The sequence below is a fragment of the Vanellus vanellus genome (genome assembly GCF_965231255.1).
Source record: "Vanellus vanellus genome assembly, chromosome: 3".
NCBI classification, from domain to species: Eukaryota; Metazoa; Chordata; class Aves; order Charadriiformes; family Charadriidae; genus Vanellus; species Vanellus vanellus.
In genome coordinates, this window is record NC_138907.1 from 30,792,922 (window position 1) to 30,809,331 (window position 16,410).

Below are 16,410 nucleotides of genomic sequence, written 5' to 3' on the forward strand. Positions count from 1 at the left end.
TTTTCAACAGTGTGTTATGTGTGAAAATTGCATGTATTTCATGATCTCTTCTTCTTCCACCCCCTCCCTTCCCCAGAAGTAATGGGAAATTAATCTTTCATTTTGACTCAAACTCTTAACAGGAAAAGAGAACAACAAGAAAGTGCTAAAATTTGTTAACTGCTAATTCCTGTAATGGTGACATACAACTACTTTTTAAAAAGTGATTTTCCTCATTGTTACAGTGTTATTGCTTTATTGATGGAGAGCTATATGGAAATAGTGTCACAACACATTTAATCCTTAAGGAAAAAGTTTGAATTTCAGAAGATTATACACCTGCCTCTCCATCTTTAAAGTCCGAGCTCAAAACTCATTAAGAAAAAACATGCTCTAAGTATTGAACAGTTTACCTGCTAATCCGGGAGTTCAGCATGCGGCGTTAATGTAGTGTTTCAAGGTCTGTCTTTGCAAGAAGTGCTGTAGACACTGATGACTTACCATGTTGGCTATGCTGTTAGTAAAAATCTGTCTCAAAGAATAAAGTGGCCTGGGTTAGATATTGTAAAACCTTTCTACTCTATAAGGAGAATCCTAGGGTCACCCAAGGGTCTGTGGTCACCGTGGAAGGGAGCACACAAGGCAAAAATCTCCCACTCAAATTGCAGTGTCAAAAGATGGGGCACAGTTTCCGTGCTGGCGTTTTACTGAGCGATTCCTGAAGTCAGAGAATCTGTGCTCCCTTTAATTAAGAATTTGATCAATTTTCTTTCACGACCTTACCAATGATAAACCTAAACATGTTGATGCAAGGTTAGCTCATAGGCTCTTACATGCTTTCATTTCATTAAATTGGGTGTATTGGGTTGACTTGGTTCTGTTCCTTTGTTTTTGAGACTCAATCCACTGTTCTGAAATACATTCTTTCAACACTGAAAAATGGCATAAGTCCCTAAGCTATATATCTTAGTCAAAGCACATTATTCTTGACCTAAGAGCGCTTCTGTGTCAGAGTGTAAAAGTGTAAGTGTTTATACAGCTCTACAGTGTTTTTCAGCAGAATTCTTATAGCACCTGTGTTGCTCTTTTGCATTATTTATGCCTTCTGAAATAAGAATGTGGTCAGTTAGGTCATAGTTTATTACAGTAACTTGGGAAACGTGAAAGTAATCAGGGAAAATTGGTTGTTAATATTTCAGGCTACTTTGGAGACTAAATTCTGTTCATCACTTTTGTATCCTGCCTTAACATAACCCACTGAAACATTGATTTCCTGGGAAGGATACCCTTGGATTTGACTCTACAAAATGATCCAAAGCAGTATTACTAGCATATATTAATATAATAAAGGCTACTTAGTTTCTCAGAAAGACCATGCATATTTCAAATTCAAGGCTGGTTCATTAGGAGGGGTACACTGGCATAATACCACGTAATACCAGCTGAAGATCTGGCCCGTTGTATTTAGTGCTCTTGAAAAGTGCTTTGGTTCTTGAAACTAATTCAGGCAAAAACCAGCCATGAGCAATGATAGAGAAGGTTCTCTTGTGTTGCCCTATGAACGTATGGCAAACCTGACCCAGAGGAATACGAAGGATCTTCGTGCTTACTTAATCCTTGGCCTTTCAGAAAAAACTTTATGTATTTTCTCTCACTATAAATGATTGCATTTGCCTTAACTCATACAGTCTAAATTCGTATGGAACGCAGATCCATGTGGATCTATAAATAGATGAGATGTGTGAAAGTGGTTCATCCTTGTGCAGCGTTCTCACTTACAGAACTCGTTACGAATCTAATCACATGTGAGAGATGAAAACAAGGTTTAGCAACGTAAGGAGATTTTGGGCACGTGCTGCAGGATGGTTGCCAGTAGCGTAGACTTTTTAAAATGGCGCACTTAGCACAAGTTGAAGATAGCCGCGGAGATAGCATCAAGGCTCATTGAATATGGTGACCTAACAATTTCATTTAAGAATACGTAGGATGCATGGTCACCTTTTGCCAGTGTGTGAAGTTCCAGGTACTGAGATATACTGTTTTGCTAGAGAGAGATGATCCAAAGCCTTCAAACTGAACCGTGTACACAATTATTACTTGCACTTGCACATAATTCATTTCTCTTGGCACCACAGAGCAGATGCCTTTCTAATAGCTTGATAAACTATGTAGCATGGCAGAGTTCAATAAAGGAGAAAGATCCTGAATCAGAAGCTACTAGGACCAAAAAGGTATCATCTTTGTTTAGTTAATTTGATGGGAAAAAAATTAAAAAAAATAAAAAACAAACACGAGAAATCCAAGCTCTAGACACCACTTCCAAACACAATCAAAATCCCCCAAATAAATTCCACTTTATTTATCTTGAGCACTATATGAGGGCAAATAGATCAGTTACCCAAACTTCCATGTTCAGTATCAAATATTTGAGGAAGATAAGTAACCAGGGTTAATCTACAGGTTTTTTACCTTCTCTACTCATGGTATATCTTTAAAAAGAAAAACCACACAACAACACACCCACCAAAAAAAAACCCAACCCAAAAACCTCATGAAAAAACCCCCAAACCAACTAGTTTCCTCACTTTGTCTATAGAGAAAAGTGAAATTAGGATATTGGAATTGGCTAGGTAGAGATACAAGGCTACAGCTGAGATATGGTTGATTATATCTATAAGCTATTGTGAATACTGATCAAAAAAGCAGTTACTAATTAAGTATCCGGCTATTTGTCTGGACAGGATTCCTTAAAATCTTCCTTTCTGTGTAGCTTTTTGTTTGTGAAGCAAATAAATATGCATGCACTCAAAATTTATTGCTACCTATTTAAATGGTACAGTTCAAATATCATTGAATATTCTTTTTCTATGCTTCCCAGAATGAGTGCTCATTTAAATCAGATATTATGAAAGCCCGATGACTAATCCTAAATTCAGGTGTACTACCACTCAGGCTAGGCAGATTGCTAGTTGATCATGCTAAGATGCTCCCTTATCCATTATTGGATCTGAAAAAGAGGAGGATTAAGAATTATCTGACTTCTCAGTTAATGTGCAAATCATCTAAAAGCTCAGCTTAGAAAGGTCTTAGAAAGCCGAACAGCACTAAAATAATAATGTCTTAAGAATTTTTAATAATATAAATGTGCCATATCACATTTTTAGAGTGAAAATAGAGTTTCATGGTTTATATCTCCGATGGTCTTTTATCTCTCTCTTCCTCTCTCTCTTCATGTTTTTGTAATTATATGTGAAAGTCCTATAAATCTATTTTTAATTAAATTTTTTTATTGCAATTAGAAGTTGTCACTTGGGACAAACTCACACTGCTGAAACTAAGTAAAAAATTATATTACTTTCAGGCAATAGCAGAAAACAATTTGATAAGTATCTTTGGAAATGAGCATTAATATTTATCTACTTTTAACAAAGCATGAGGGAGGGAAATAAAAATGTGTCTTAGGAAATATAGTTGTATAATGTATATATGATTTTTGCAGGTTGTTTTTTTTTTTTAATACTTATTTCTGGTATCTTTCTCTGCTCTTGGTTATGGTGGAGAAAACTCTTCGTTGCAAAGATTGAAATACTATTTTTCTATATTTTCAAGGAACAGGAGAGTCTGTGAACCTGCAGGCATCTCTTAGCGTTCCATCTTTGCATTTTTAGGCTAGTTCTGCTGTTTGCTATAGCAATATTTGTTTTATCATTTCTATCATTCCAATATGTATACTTGCCTTTCAAAATCTGTGAAAAGTATTTAAAAAGAAAAGAGAAAATGCTAGTATTTCAAAACCCTATTATAATGCATTTTCAAATATGTCAGACACATCTTTGTTAAAATTAAACCAAGGATTGGTTTTGAGCGAATAGCCCTATATCCTTACAGATGCTGTGGATGGATGCATCTAAGCTGCTTATTATATTGATGGGTTTTGCTGCTCTGCAGCAAATGAAAACAGGCAGCTGCTTCCTCCATCAAAGCAAAAAGCAGCCTGAGTTTTTATTAAACGAGTGTTCATTTCTTCTATTGCCAAAATTCTTACACAAAACAAAAGAGCAGTTTTAGCACATTATTGCTTAACTAGACATGAACAACTGACAGCAAGTGATAAGCCTGTCTGCTTTTCACAACTGGTAATCATTTTTGGAATAGATGTTTTAATATAGTTGAATATAAAATTTTGTAATTTACATCTACAATGGTACATAAATTTATAGATCGAGTTTTTTGCAGGAGAATGAAGGCTATAATCACAAAAGGTTTGTTCCAGTGTTGTTTAATTTTTAATAACTATTTGAAAACTAGGTTAAAAAAAACCACACAACACAATCAAATTCATTCATTTGAAAAAAGGATGTTAAAGACAATCATACAAGTAGATTTGTACCGTTTGCCGATTTTTCTTACGGAAGAGGTATGCCTACATTTACAGCTTTGACTTGTTACTGTATTTCCACATCAGTTCCACCGAGCCTCTTAAGTTTGCGCTCTAAAAGAAATTTGCAGATTGCAGACCATCATGTTTCCCTCCTAGTCATGAATAATAATGAGAATGAAAGTGAGAGATACAGTGCTGAGGCCATTTTGCCTAGGCTGAAAAATCTCAGCCAGTGCTTATACATATTTTTCAATGATCTGAATATCACGAATTCTACTTTAGATTGAAAGAGAGACAAGAGTTTCCATAAAATGTACATGCATAGGGAAAAACGGTGAGACGTGTTTCTCTTTGTATCTTCTCTTTCTTCTGGTGTTCTTATACCTTTTCAAACTCACTCACAGCTTTCCTGCTGTGGAAAAGTAAGCTGGCCCTTCTCCCTCCCTCAAATTACTCCTCTTCACTGGACTTAAAAGGTGGTGTGCCACGTGCAAAAGTCAGGTGCAGTAAGGCACGGGTGTAAGGTGTTACTGTAAAGGCTATTAAATACTTTTCTTTTTTCACTGTGTGCATTTATCGCTGAAGTTCCTCACTTGCAAATACACTGGGGGTAAATTTCAGAATGCGGAGCCTCGGATTAGAGACAATTGGGCCTTCTAAACGGGTTAGCTCTTACGTTGACGCTTGAGGTGGTCAAACGTACTGTGCCCTTCTGGACTCTCCTTTTGAAAATCTGCTCGCAACTTAAATTTTGTAGGAAAATAATTTTACAATCCCAGGCACACCACCTACGGCCAACTTGGTGATGATGAACCCTCTTTTACCTGCTTCTGCTGTAGATGGGTCTAAACTTAAACTTGAGGATGCAAGTTTGAAAACGGGGTTTATGTACTGCAAATGGAATGAAGTAACAAGGTTTTTTTCAGTGGGGTTTTTCCTCACGTAGCAATTTCTTCTATTTCTTCATTTTATTAAAGTCACCAGATTTGTCGTTAGATTATTTTGAAAGCCATTTTCTATGGAAGGTTTCCACTCTTCTATACATGCATTTTATGGCGGCTGAAAATGTGAATATTTGTGGCAATAGTGCCTTGTGTTGATGTTTTTTTAGATTCAGTATACATATTATATATGCGTGTGCATATATATATATATATATATAGGTTGGATCTTAGGTAACCTGAACTGCTGATTATCCTTTCATCTGTGTCGCATTTTGCATGCTGCGTGAACAACTGAATGAAAATAAAATCTTTACTTCCTGACTATACTAAACAACATTTTTTATGATAAAATCATATTGTAAAGGGACTTGAGGTGTGGAGTTTGAAGAAAGTTGAGAGCTAGAAGTACGTTTGAGAGTTATCCATGCAAACTAACTACAGCAGTACAATTAATTACAAGTACTCTTTACTCAAGCGATTACTCCCATTGGAACCACCATGTTGTATGTTACTAGCAAGGTGTGTTTGGCAGACACACACTGTGCATCCACTTGCTACTTAGTCTTAATTCTGCTATTAATAATTTCATATTTTTTCTTTGACTTGGAAGTGAATTTTAGTGCTCCACTGACAGAAGGGTTCGTAATATTGGTTAGAGCCTCATTTTGAAATTTACTCCAAGTTACTGTGCTGTTGAACCTTGATTTTGACCTGCTGTCTTACTTCTCCAGTACCTCCAGTAGGTGTACTGTGCTGTGCACGGTGGTGGTGATCCACACAAAAACTAACCAGGATAAAATCATCAAGCTTACTTTCCCTTGTGACTCGAATATAAGGCATAGTCAGTAGAAAATAAGGTTTGATACTGTAAAATTAGGATTGTAACGATGCTACAATAAGAGTGGCAATCATAGCAATATTTTAAATTCCTGGGATTCCTTATGCTAAATTCCTAGAATGGCCTGTTCCAGTAGATATCTTAGTTTTGGGGATTTTCAGTTCTCTCTACAGTCTTTTAGCAGAGAAGATCGGGAATAGTTGCCTGTCCAGATAGGGACTTAATTGAACACCTCTGCACAGTCCATCGTGGTGCCAAAGGGTTTTCTGCTCTCCACCAACAATGTGTCTCGGTGTCAGGAAGAATAAGAAATACTTTTCTTAGGGTCAGAAAACAATTCATCATCACTCAGTGCAATTGTTGATACTTCTTTGAGACATTAGTCATCCCTTTGCCCTTAATGCTTATTTTCCTCTTGCTTTGATGAGTATTAAAGCAAATGAGGTGATTTCATGTAGTCAAGAATCAGGGCATGGTACAAAAAAAGATTTTTTTCAGTATATTCATGTGGGGAAAATGACTGACTTTTCACATTTAAATTGTCTTTGCTTTTGAGGGTTAAGCTAGGATTTGTGCAAAATTTACTTGAAATTTCAAATGAATAGGAAGACATCTCATAGTTTAATAGTGCAAATAAAAGACAAAATTTGAACTTTGAGATCAGAATTCTGTACCTGTGGCCAAGCGAAGTGCTAGGGAAAAGTGACAAAACTTTTCCATTTGGCTTAGCCTGGAAAGGAATTTCTTAATCTCCTAGCACGAGCGAAGCAGTTGTAGGACAGCTTTATACCTCCTACTCAGAGCTTCAAGGGACGGTTCACCTGTCATTTCCAGTTGCCTCTTTGTTTCCCGTGTGTGTAGCGTTGGCAGACAGTAGAGCCGAGTTCCACTAATCTTCCCCTATCCCAGTTAAAGTAATCAGTAGCTACGGCGACTTCTTTGTGCCTATCAGGCAGCGCGCAGACAAAATGACTCCAATACTCAAATGTCTTCTTTAAAAAGACACGTGTCAAAATTCTCAGCAATCTGTCCTGCGAATTTTCTAATAACATGCTGTTCTTTAAGAACTGCACAACAGATCTCAATATTTGTTATCCAAATGTGTGACATCATTCTTTAAAATATGTGGTAAAAAGCCCCAGAGGAGAAACAATAATTTTTATTTAAAAAAAAAAAAACTGGATAATTTATTTCTAGTAGAAAATTTTCTGTAATATCATACAGGATTCAGCAATTTTAGATTCGACACAGTAGAAACACAGGTTTTGTGTTGCTTTGAAGTAGTGGTGCTCCACCTGATGGTTAAAACAAAACATCCTCAGAAGGCTGTCTACACATGATTTAGTCCGTGGGGGTTGAAGGTTGCTTTAAAGAACTGTTGTGCCATGGCTAGAGCAGAAGGACCTGACACTTTCCATTAGGAAGCACTATGAGAGCAATAAAACCAACTTAATTTATGTGTTCTTAGCATTATTGTGATTTTTGTTAGTGTTGTTCCTCCATAGGAAAAGTTTGGGTGTCTTTTTTGGTTACATCATATCTCAAGGTGTTAGGATGACTCAGGTTTTTTCTTGGCCTTTCTGTAATTTCATTCTGTGTGTTTAAGTCACTTGATCTGCCTCTGTCTCCTAGTTTGATTCCTAATGTGCAAAATCGGGACAATAGCACTGTCATCAAGTTCTTGTGAGGTAGACTCTGTCAGTGTGGTGAGATTTTATGATATGGGGATAAGCACTGTAGAAACACCTGCATTTTGTATGTCTCTGCATATATAACATTTTTCCATCCATCATCATACTCTTTAGTGGTAAAGTTTTTCTACCCCTACTACTGTAGGGTTATCGTGAAGTTGTCCAGAAGTGGACATTATCGCTCTTATGGCACATTTGTAGTGGATCTCCTACTCCATCCTAATGGTGAAAGGATACCTGCCAAGAGTTGAAGTGCAGGCAGGCGCTGCTCTGTGAGCGCTTCTCTCTCCCATGGCTTCAGTCATGCCAAATCACAGTCCTTCTTGAGGTTCTCCTTTAAACAGCAGCACAACTTAATTTATTTGTTTGTTTCAATAGAGATTCCAGTGTTTTCTGGCAACTATTCTCTGTTTTCACATTGTAGTTATCAAGGTGATAAAGAGTTTAAAAAACTCCAGAAAATGTCGCGAAATATTTATTTTTGCAAAAGGAAACCCTTGTGTCTCTCTGTTTCCTTGTACAGTGAGATTTTTAGGACTTGTAGTATTTTTATAGCCTTTTAGATGCAAGCACCGTTTGGGGGCCTTTTGATATTCTTTTGCCTATACATGTGTAAATAATTGACTATCGTGTGTAAGTAATTGCATATGCAAATGGGTACCCATCCAATGTTATGTATTTATAATCAAATTCATAATACGAAATGAGAATAATTTTATTTTAAATATGAAAGAATTATTTTAAGTGTGTTCAGAGGAAACGTAATCCATATCCATATGTATGTGTTTGCAGGAAATAGATTAGGCTTTTCACAACCTAGTGGTAGTTGTTAAGTCCCAGGAATTGCTGCATTTCTGCATTACAGCGGTACGTTTTCTAACAGAAGCAGAACTATCTTAGACTTGCAACTTCAAAATGTAGGTCATTGTGTTGGTGAATGTAGGTCAGAGCGAAGGGGAAGAAGACAGAATGCAAACTCCTCCACCTGGATCTTTAAGCTTATCCCTGTTTTGAAGCTAAAGAGGCTTACCTACCTGTTCAAGCACGAGAAGCTTTTCCTTTTACTAAAATTAACGGAGGTATTCTGGCTTCTTGGCTTAGCTGGAAGCACTGTCTGCTTCCACGCTTGAGACCTGTGTTCGTGAAAGACCTCCCGACTCCTGCTTCTTTAGCTGCCAGCCGCTTACATCATTGCTGAGGTGATACTTCCTTCCCTACGGGGGAAGGGAGCGGGGAGGAGAGTCGCCTGCATCGCTCGCATCGGCCTGAAGAAGAGCATTGTCTTTCCAAAGGTGCTTTACCTTTCTCTCAGCACAGAGCTATCTGATACACCTGCAGTTTCAGCCGGTATCAACATTGTAATGGGAGTAGGGGGAAGAAGGGTGAGCCCTCGTAAAAGATTGAGTAGCACCATTCAAAGTGCCCTTTCAATAGTAACCATAGAAAAGTGAGAGACATTTGACTGAGGCTACTGAAAACTCAGATGTTGAAGAATTTTGCTACAATTGACAAGTATTTTTAAAACTCGCTCAGGCTACAAGTTTGCTATAAAAGGGCTTAGGCTTTTTGTGTTTGTAGGTGTGGGGTTTTTCTTGTAATGTGAGATATAAGTATTATAAATGGATTAAATTAGCCGTGTCTTCACTAAATATTAAAAAAGCACTTTTATTGCTTGAGTATACACCAGTCACTGCAAACTGAAACATTCTTTATATTATACACTAAAATATTTAAACAGTTATTATATTTACTGCAAAATCTGTCATTTTAGCATATTTCAATGCTCAAAAGCATTGAAATGCTCAAAAGGGAGATGGAAAATCCTGTACAATTCTTAGTGTATGTTTCACTGAAGAATGGGTAGTCGTGTGTGAATATTTCATTTTAACCCTTAGCAAGTCTAAGCAAAATAGCACATTCACAAACACCTGATCAGCCTAAACTGTCATAAACGGGAGAAATACCAATGTTGCTTTTGTGGTTTTGGCATACATATGCATCGGCTCTCTGTTTATTTTTTTTTTTACCTTTAAGATCTTTGTCATACAAAAGTTATCTGCAGAGTTTCGGCCGAATCCTGTCTAGGCTTTTGCTTGATCTGCGAGCAGACAACACATTCCTAAATTTTCATTATATATCACTATAAGTAAGGGTAGTTCAGAATACTTACTGGATAGAAAGGAAGAATTATACATTTGATCAGTCAGGCTCTAAGTGAGTTAAAAGGAAGACAGTTTTTCTCCCAAACTTCTGCTTCTATCAAATATGTTGTGATGATTTTAAAGTCTCGAGAACAAAAAATTATAAAAAATGGTCTAAAGGATGCATATACATAGTAAGCTGCATGGAATTCAGTTTACCTGTCTAGAAGTATCTAAAAGATACTCCCACATGTCTGTGTCTAATTTTACTGAAACTGTTGAAGTGCCTGTAGTTTGTAATATTAAGTTTCTGTCGTGGTAATTCATAATGTTGTGTGTTGGTGGGAGCGGGGGGGCTAACCCTGGTTTCTACCTGTGGATAGACACATCAGCACGTTTTTTCATTGCTAAGCAACAAGAGATGGAAAACACGCGCAACTGTAATTTCGCCGCTTAGGGCTTTGATTCATCCACCCTTAACTTTGGGAACCTAACTCAAGTGCCTGAATACAAGTCTGTTTGTTCCCAGGCTCCCTCCGGCAAAGGAGACTGGTGCCTGCAGGAGAGCCGGCAAGCCACGCAGCATCTGTGCTGCCCTCTCCATGGGCCACGGCACTTCAGTTAGATAATCAAGCGAGGTGGGAAACTGGTGTGATGAAACAGTGAGTTTCATAAGCGAATGGCGTTGAAGGGATAAATTAGCATGGATGCCTCCGAGTGCTCAGCCAGGTTGACAATGACCAGTGTAAGTTTTCTGATGGAAGCTTATAAAGACATGAATAATACAGATTAGGTGAAAAAAGCGTGATTGCTCCTGTCTATTCCCATATGAGAACTAGAGGGCCTCAAATGAACGTGATGGGAGGCAAGTACAGAACAAGAGAGAGGAGAATTTTCTTTATAAAGCATGGTAGAACTGTGGCGCTTCCTGCCACAGGGTGTTGCAGCTATGGAAAGTTTACCACGGTCCACAGAACAACTAGGGAAATCCTTTGGTGACTGTTAAACGGGACTTATCACTTGTATTTACTCCCCTCCTCAGGAACTTGAACCACAACTAGAAATCACGCTGCATTATTGCCCTAGTCCAGTATTTGTCCTTAGCATGAGTTGCCAGTCACTGTCCCTTACAGTCAGACTGATGCCTGACCTAACAAAACCTAAGGGAAAAGGAGCTCAGTGAAAAGAAACCGGGAAGAAATGAAATGACTGTAGAGGACAGCTAATGAAAAAGGAGGGGGCTGCTGTCCCCTGTTAGGCTACAGGTCAAGGTGAGCCTCGCATCTGGCCTGGTACAAACAGTTTGATGTTCATGAGAATGCCCAAATGTCAGAAGTTTCATAGAATTAAATTTTCTATAACTTTTAAAGTCTTGACAGTTGTATGTGTATGTATAGATAATTGTGTATGTTTTGTGTGTGCGCGTGTATCTATAAAGTAAATTTCTGATCATTACTCGGGATGAAATCTATGAAACATTCCGTTCCAATGGCTAAATCAGAAGTCTTCCATTAAAAGCCTTATTTGTTTCTTTATTCCATAGTATTATGGCAAATGTAGAAAATGAAACAGCTAGTAGAGGTCTGCAAATGGTAATACATATTCAAATATTATTTTATACCAAAAAAAAAATCTGTTCTAAGAAGGCAACTATCTTTGTTTTACAGGTCTCTGGCCATCTGAAGAAGTGCTGGCTTACTACTGCCTAAAGCACAATGAAATATTCAGGTACAGAGTTAAACATAAAAAGATATTTTCCAATCTGTTAGTTTTATTGTATCTGCATCGTAAAGATTGCTATGATTTAAGTCTTCACATTAAATTTAAAATGTTCAAGGTGAAAGCATGTTGCTCTTAACAAAGAGTTCGGAGCTGCCTTTGGGTACTAATATTGCACAGCAAGCTTTCTGCTATATGTCAAAGACTTTTGATTTCCACTCAAGGCGTTTTATTTCACTTTGATTTTTGGGAAACAAAAGTGAAGCTCCAATCGATCAGTACTGATTGTGAAGGTCAGGAAGAATAAAAGGCATTCTTTAAACTGGCATCTGTTGCAAAAGCAAGCAAAATATTACCTGATAAAATACATAATAATTACTGCGTATAGCAATGGAGAATATTGCACCTGTATTTAAGTGTTTTGAAACAATTTTGAGACATACTGCACTTTTGGTTTTGTTTTTTTTTCCACATTTTCTAAACTTGTAGAAGACAGTTATCAAGGCTCCAATAGGAACACCTAAAAATAAAATCCATCCAGCATCCTCCCTTTCCCCTTGAGTATACAGAGCTTTGCACTTGGAAATCCTTGTCCAGAGGATGAATGGGGTGCAAGAAAAGCCATTATAACAGTGCATTTGGAGGCATAAATTGTGTTCTGAGTGAGGGTGCAAGGCTAACACTAAGTAAACCAGCTCGGAGTATACAAAATCCCTCAGTCTGTGTACATATGGTGTTGGTAAGATAGGGAAGACCAAGCTGTAAGTCCCTGCCCCTTGTACCAAAGCTGGAAGCGTATCGGCTGTGAGCTGGTTGCTGCAGCTTGCTCAGACTCCTATCTGAAATCAAAGACCTGGCACCAAAGCGTGCCCTGGTTCGTAAAGCCGCGTTTCTACGCCCTCTGCCACCTGAAGGACGCCCACCCCATTAGAGGAGGCGGGTAGCACACCTACTCTGGTAGCCACTGCTCCTTCCTCCCAGTTCCGCTGAGCACTGCGTCGTGTGACTTTTGCTGCTGTAGCGGTGTCCCTGTAGCACTTTGCCCTCCAGCCCCACGCCGTGGCTCGGGCGCTCTGCTGGTTGCCAGAGGCTCCTCACAGCAAACCTCCCTGCGCTGCTCACTAAAAGGGGGTTTTCCTAGTTTGGGTACGCAAGCCTGGGTGCTCGGAGACGGCGATCAGTCAAACTTGCGTGGAGCGAATGGGCAGTTTCACACCCTGGTTTCTCAGGATTATGCCCTCTCAACAGTATGCTCAGAGTAGAGTTTCTTATTTTAATTCTCATTGATAGGTGTCACTAAATATTGCCCGAGAGATGGATGTGATTTTTAAAATTCGCTAATGAGGGAACTTTGAGCTGAAATAAATTATTTATATGCATAAATATGTATGTATATATGTGTGTATGTATGTGCTCATATATTATGTACATACATTTAGTTCAAAATACACTAAAACCCCCACACTAGATACTTGCTGTGTTTATTTCAATAAGCATGACTCTTATAAAGGATTAAGTGCCTTGTAAATCTCATATATATAACCATACGTAGATACTTTTAATATATGTGGCACATATGTTTTAGAAAAATAGAAACTTATGTGAGGGAAAACCTATAATCTTTCTATTTAAACCACAAACTGCGAATTTCCCACATCTGTTTTGTATTCTCATTGGGTTTATGTACAGCTTGTTCCTCTGAACTATGTCCGTCTTTTGTCTCGTTTCCATTAAACAGGACTAGACTTGTTTCAAATAAAATTTGTGGAGTCTAAGAAATATAAATCTATCCCATCCAGACAGTGCGCATTAGTATACAGTCATACAGCCTGGTCCGCTGGCCTCAGTGAACAAAATATCAGCATCTGAATACTGACACTGATACAGCATCCTAGATGCTCTGCCTAAATATCAGTGTCGAGCGAGCAGGGAGGTGATACTTTCACATAAAAATAGATGTTCAACTGTTGGTATTTTAGGGGAGAAGAAAAGGTGCACCGAAAAAAAAAAAAAAATCTGTTTAGCTGAAATTCCATTTTCTGCCTATCAAAAGCGTCTCAATGGGAACGCTTCTACCAGCTGTAACAGTTGCCGCAGATTTAGCTATAAAGCAGCGTGTTCCTAAACTGAGGCTCTGCCTTGCCCTAGACGCCGCTTCACGCCGTTTCGGCGCGGGGTCAGCATCCCTCCCTCCTCCCCTCCTGGCGCAGGCCGTGGCTCTGGAGGACGTTCTTTATGGCTCCCCCTGCCAGCCCCCGTCCAGCACGCTCTCTGCGCCAAATTATATTTCACATGCACGTCTTAATAACGGCGCAGTATGGTCTAAGTTAAAAGCAGCCTTTTAGACCATGCATTCAACCCTGTGCTCGGGCTCAGCTTAGGCTCTTGACACCAGCTCCGCTTGGTTTTCTGTGGCTTAACTGTTTGCCGTTCCCATCGTTGTTCATAACAGCATTGTTTGTAGGTCACTTGCAGTTTTAAGTGCTAATTGAAGGATCGGATTTCTTCACGTGTAATTGTTTGGTGGTATACGGCTTGTTTTAAAACTTCTCTCCTTGTAATATAAAAAGGCTTTGAGGCATAACTATATGGAGAGATATATAAATAATATTAATTTCCCCATTTACTTCTCTAACTGTTTTTGCAAGAATGAACGTGGCTTAACATTGTTATCCTTTCCTAACAATTATCTTTCGCTACTCTAGCTAGTTTAGTTCTAAAAGACAGAGCCATTGACAAGGGAAAAAAGGGAACCTTCTCAGATTTTTCAGCTCAGCGGTGGTAATGTTGCACTGAACGCTAATGAGGGAACCCCCACTGATTTGCCTGCTTTGTGACTTTTCTATTTCATAATTATTTTTAAAACGCAAAACGACATGAGGTAGCCTAGTCATGTCTCTACAACTTCCTGGTAGCTCAGTTCTTACTGCAGATGGCAATTTGTTCTTGTAACATATATGTCTCTCTGACCATTTTCATCTAATTTGTATGGGTTCTACCATTTCCTTTCTCTCTTTCAGGGACCTTGCTGTGTGTGAGCTAGGGGGTGGCATGACATGCTTGGCTGGGCTCATGGTAGGTCTTTTCTCAATTCCAATCCCATTCAGAGGGAGAAACAAAAGGAAAAATGTTCCAGTGCCTCCAACTGCTGGGTCAGAGAACTGTCAACAGCCTCAGCTGCGGTCAAGCTGCAGAGTCTTGAGAGACCTTCTAGATTGACTTACTTTCGTATCATATTGATTTTATGGTTGCCTCGATGAGCAGAAACATTTTACCTCCGTGTAGTCAATATCTCTTGTTGTGACATTCCAGGCCACGTACGGTCTGTCTTTCATTGCCGTAGCCGAAGCTTTTTTTTTTTTTTTCAGATTATAGTCCCATTTGCTAAGATACAGGAATAGCCTGGCGAATCACAGTTGGAGCACCATGATATAGCTGCTAATGTTTTGCCTGCATTATTACACCAACAAACATGATCCAGAGCTCTCGGTAATTAGATTCTTTTGAATTAGATTGGCCATTCAGGAGAGTCGTTCACCATTCTCTGGGTTCTGAGTCATGTATTCAGGAGATATTATGTAGCAGTGCAGTGCATTAGACAAGTTTTTATGTCTCTACAAATAAAAGCATATTGTTACACTGATTGGCATTTGACAAACCTGTCGCTCTTATACAATGTGTCGAGGTTACAGCCCAATGTGCGAGCATGTCAAAGCTCACAAAAAAATTACCCTTACAAAGCCATCTGCCTGCAATGCAAAGTTATATGAAGGGCATCAGGCAGTCAGACAGAAGCAAGCTGAAAGGCAGAGTGACAGCCTTGTATGATGGCTCTACTAGATAAACAGAAGCCCGCAAATGAAAGCCTCTCAGAATACCATCATCCGCTGTCACAATGCAATTACGGAACAGAATGATAGCAAGATAGAGGCTCCCGCAAATGGAATGATAAAAGTATTGACTGATTTGATTGAATGATTAAAATAATGCAGACATAAAATGAAAAAAGATTGAAGATTGTTACAGAGAAATAGGTGAGGAAGCATGATACTGAAGGCTTGTCACTCCTGTCTTCACTTCCACACAGACAAGCATATTTGCTCATTGTTTGCTGTGCTCTTTTTTTCAGGTTGCTATTTCTGCAGATGTCAAAGAAGTTCTGTTAACTGATGGAAATGAAAAGGCCATCAAAAGTATCCTTATTCAGATAGAAAACTGGTTTGTTGTGCTCGTTCCTTTTTACTGGCTGAGTAACAATCGATATAAAGACAGACAGCATGGGGTGCATTAAGAAGTCCCCACATAAGTAATTAAAAAATAGACGTCTAATATCTTGATCGGAGCTACAGCTTCCCGCACAATAAATGCCGGGTTTTCGTCTTTAATTAAAAATGTACGTGTTGGTATGGAGCAAGTACAGTGGTAAATATTGGGCTTACGGTTGAGTGCTGAGATTCCTTGTGTGTATGCTGCACGTTACCGGAGGTGTAGCAGTGAATCAAATCATTAGCTTCCCGTCACACATTCCTTTTGCAGAAGAACTAGATTTTTATTTTTACTTTCAGATACTGGCCTCTCAAAACGTGCCCAGTATTTGTATATTGTCGTAGCTTTTCCGGTGTGTATTGAAATGCGCGGTTTCATTGTTGCTGCTAAGTTCTAACTGCCTACCAATTACCCATTTAGTGTGCTTAATCAATTATCAATTTATCATTAT

At 38.7% G+C, this 16,410-nt stretch overlaps 1 protein-coding gene across 1 annotated transcript in view; it reads left to right on the forward strand.

Moving 5' to 3' along the window:
- Window positions 1-16,410, forward strand: part of CAMKMT (calmodulin-lysine N-methyltransferase) — a 236,592-nt gene that overhangs the window by 181,699 nt on the left and 38,483 nt on the right. The window contains exons 4-6 of the mRNA XM_082481762.1: window positions 11,642-11,702; window positions 14,714-14,768; window positions 15,823-15,886. Of these exons, the coding sequence (XP_082337888.1) occupies window positions 11,642-11,702; window positions 14,714-14,768; window positions 15,823-15,886 (180 nt within the window). The remainder of the gene's footprint in view (window positions 1-11,641; window positions 11,703-14,713; window positions 14,769-15,822; window positions 15,887-16,410) is intronic.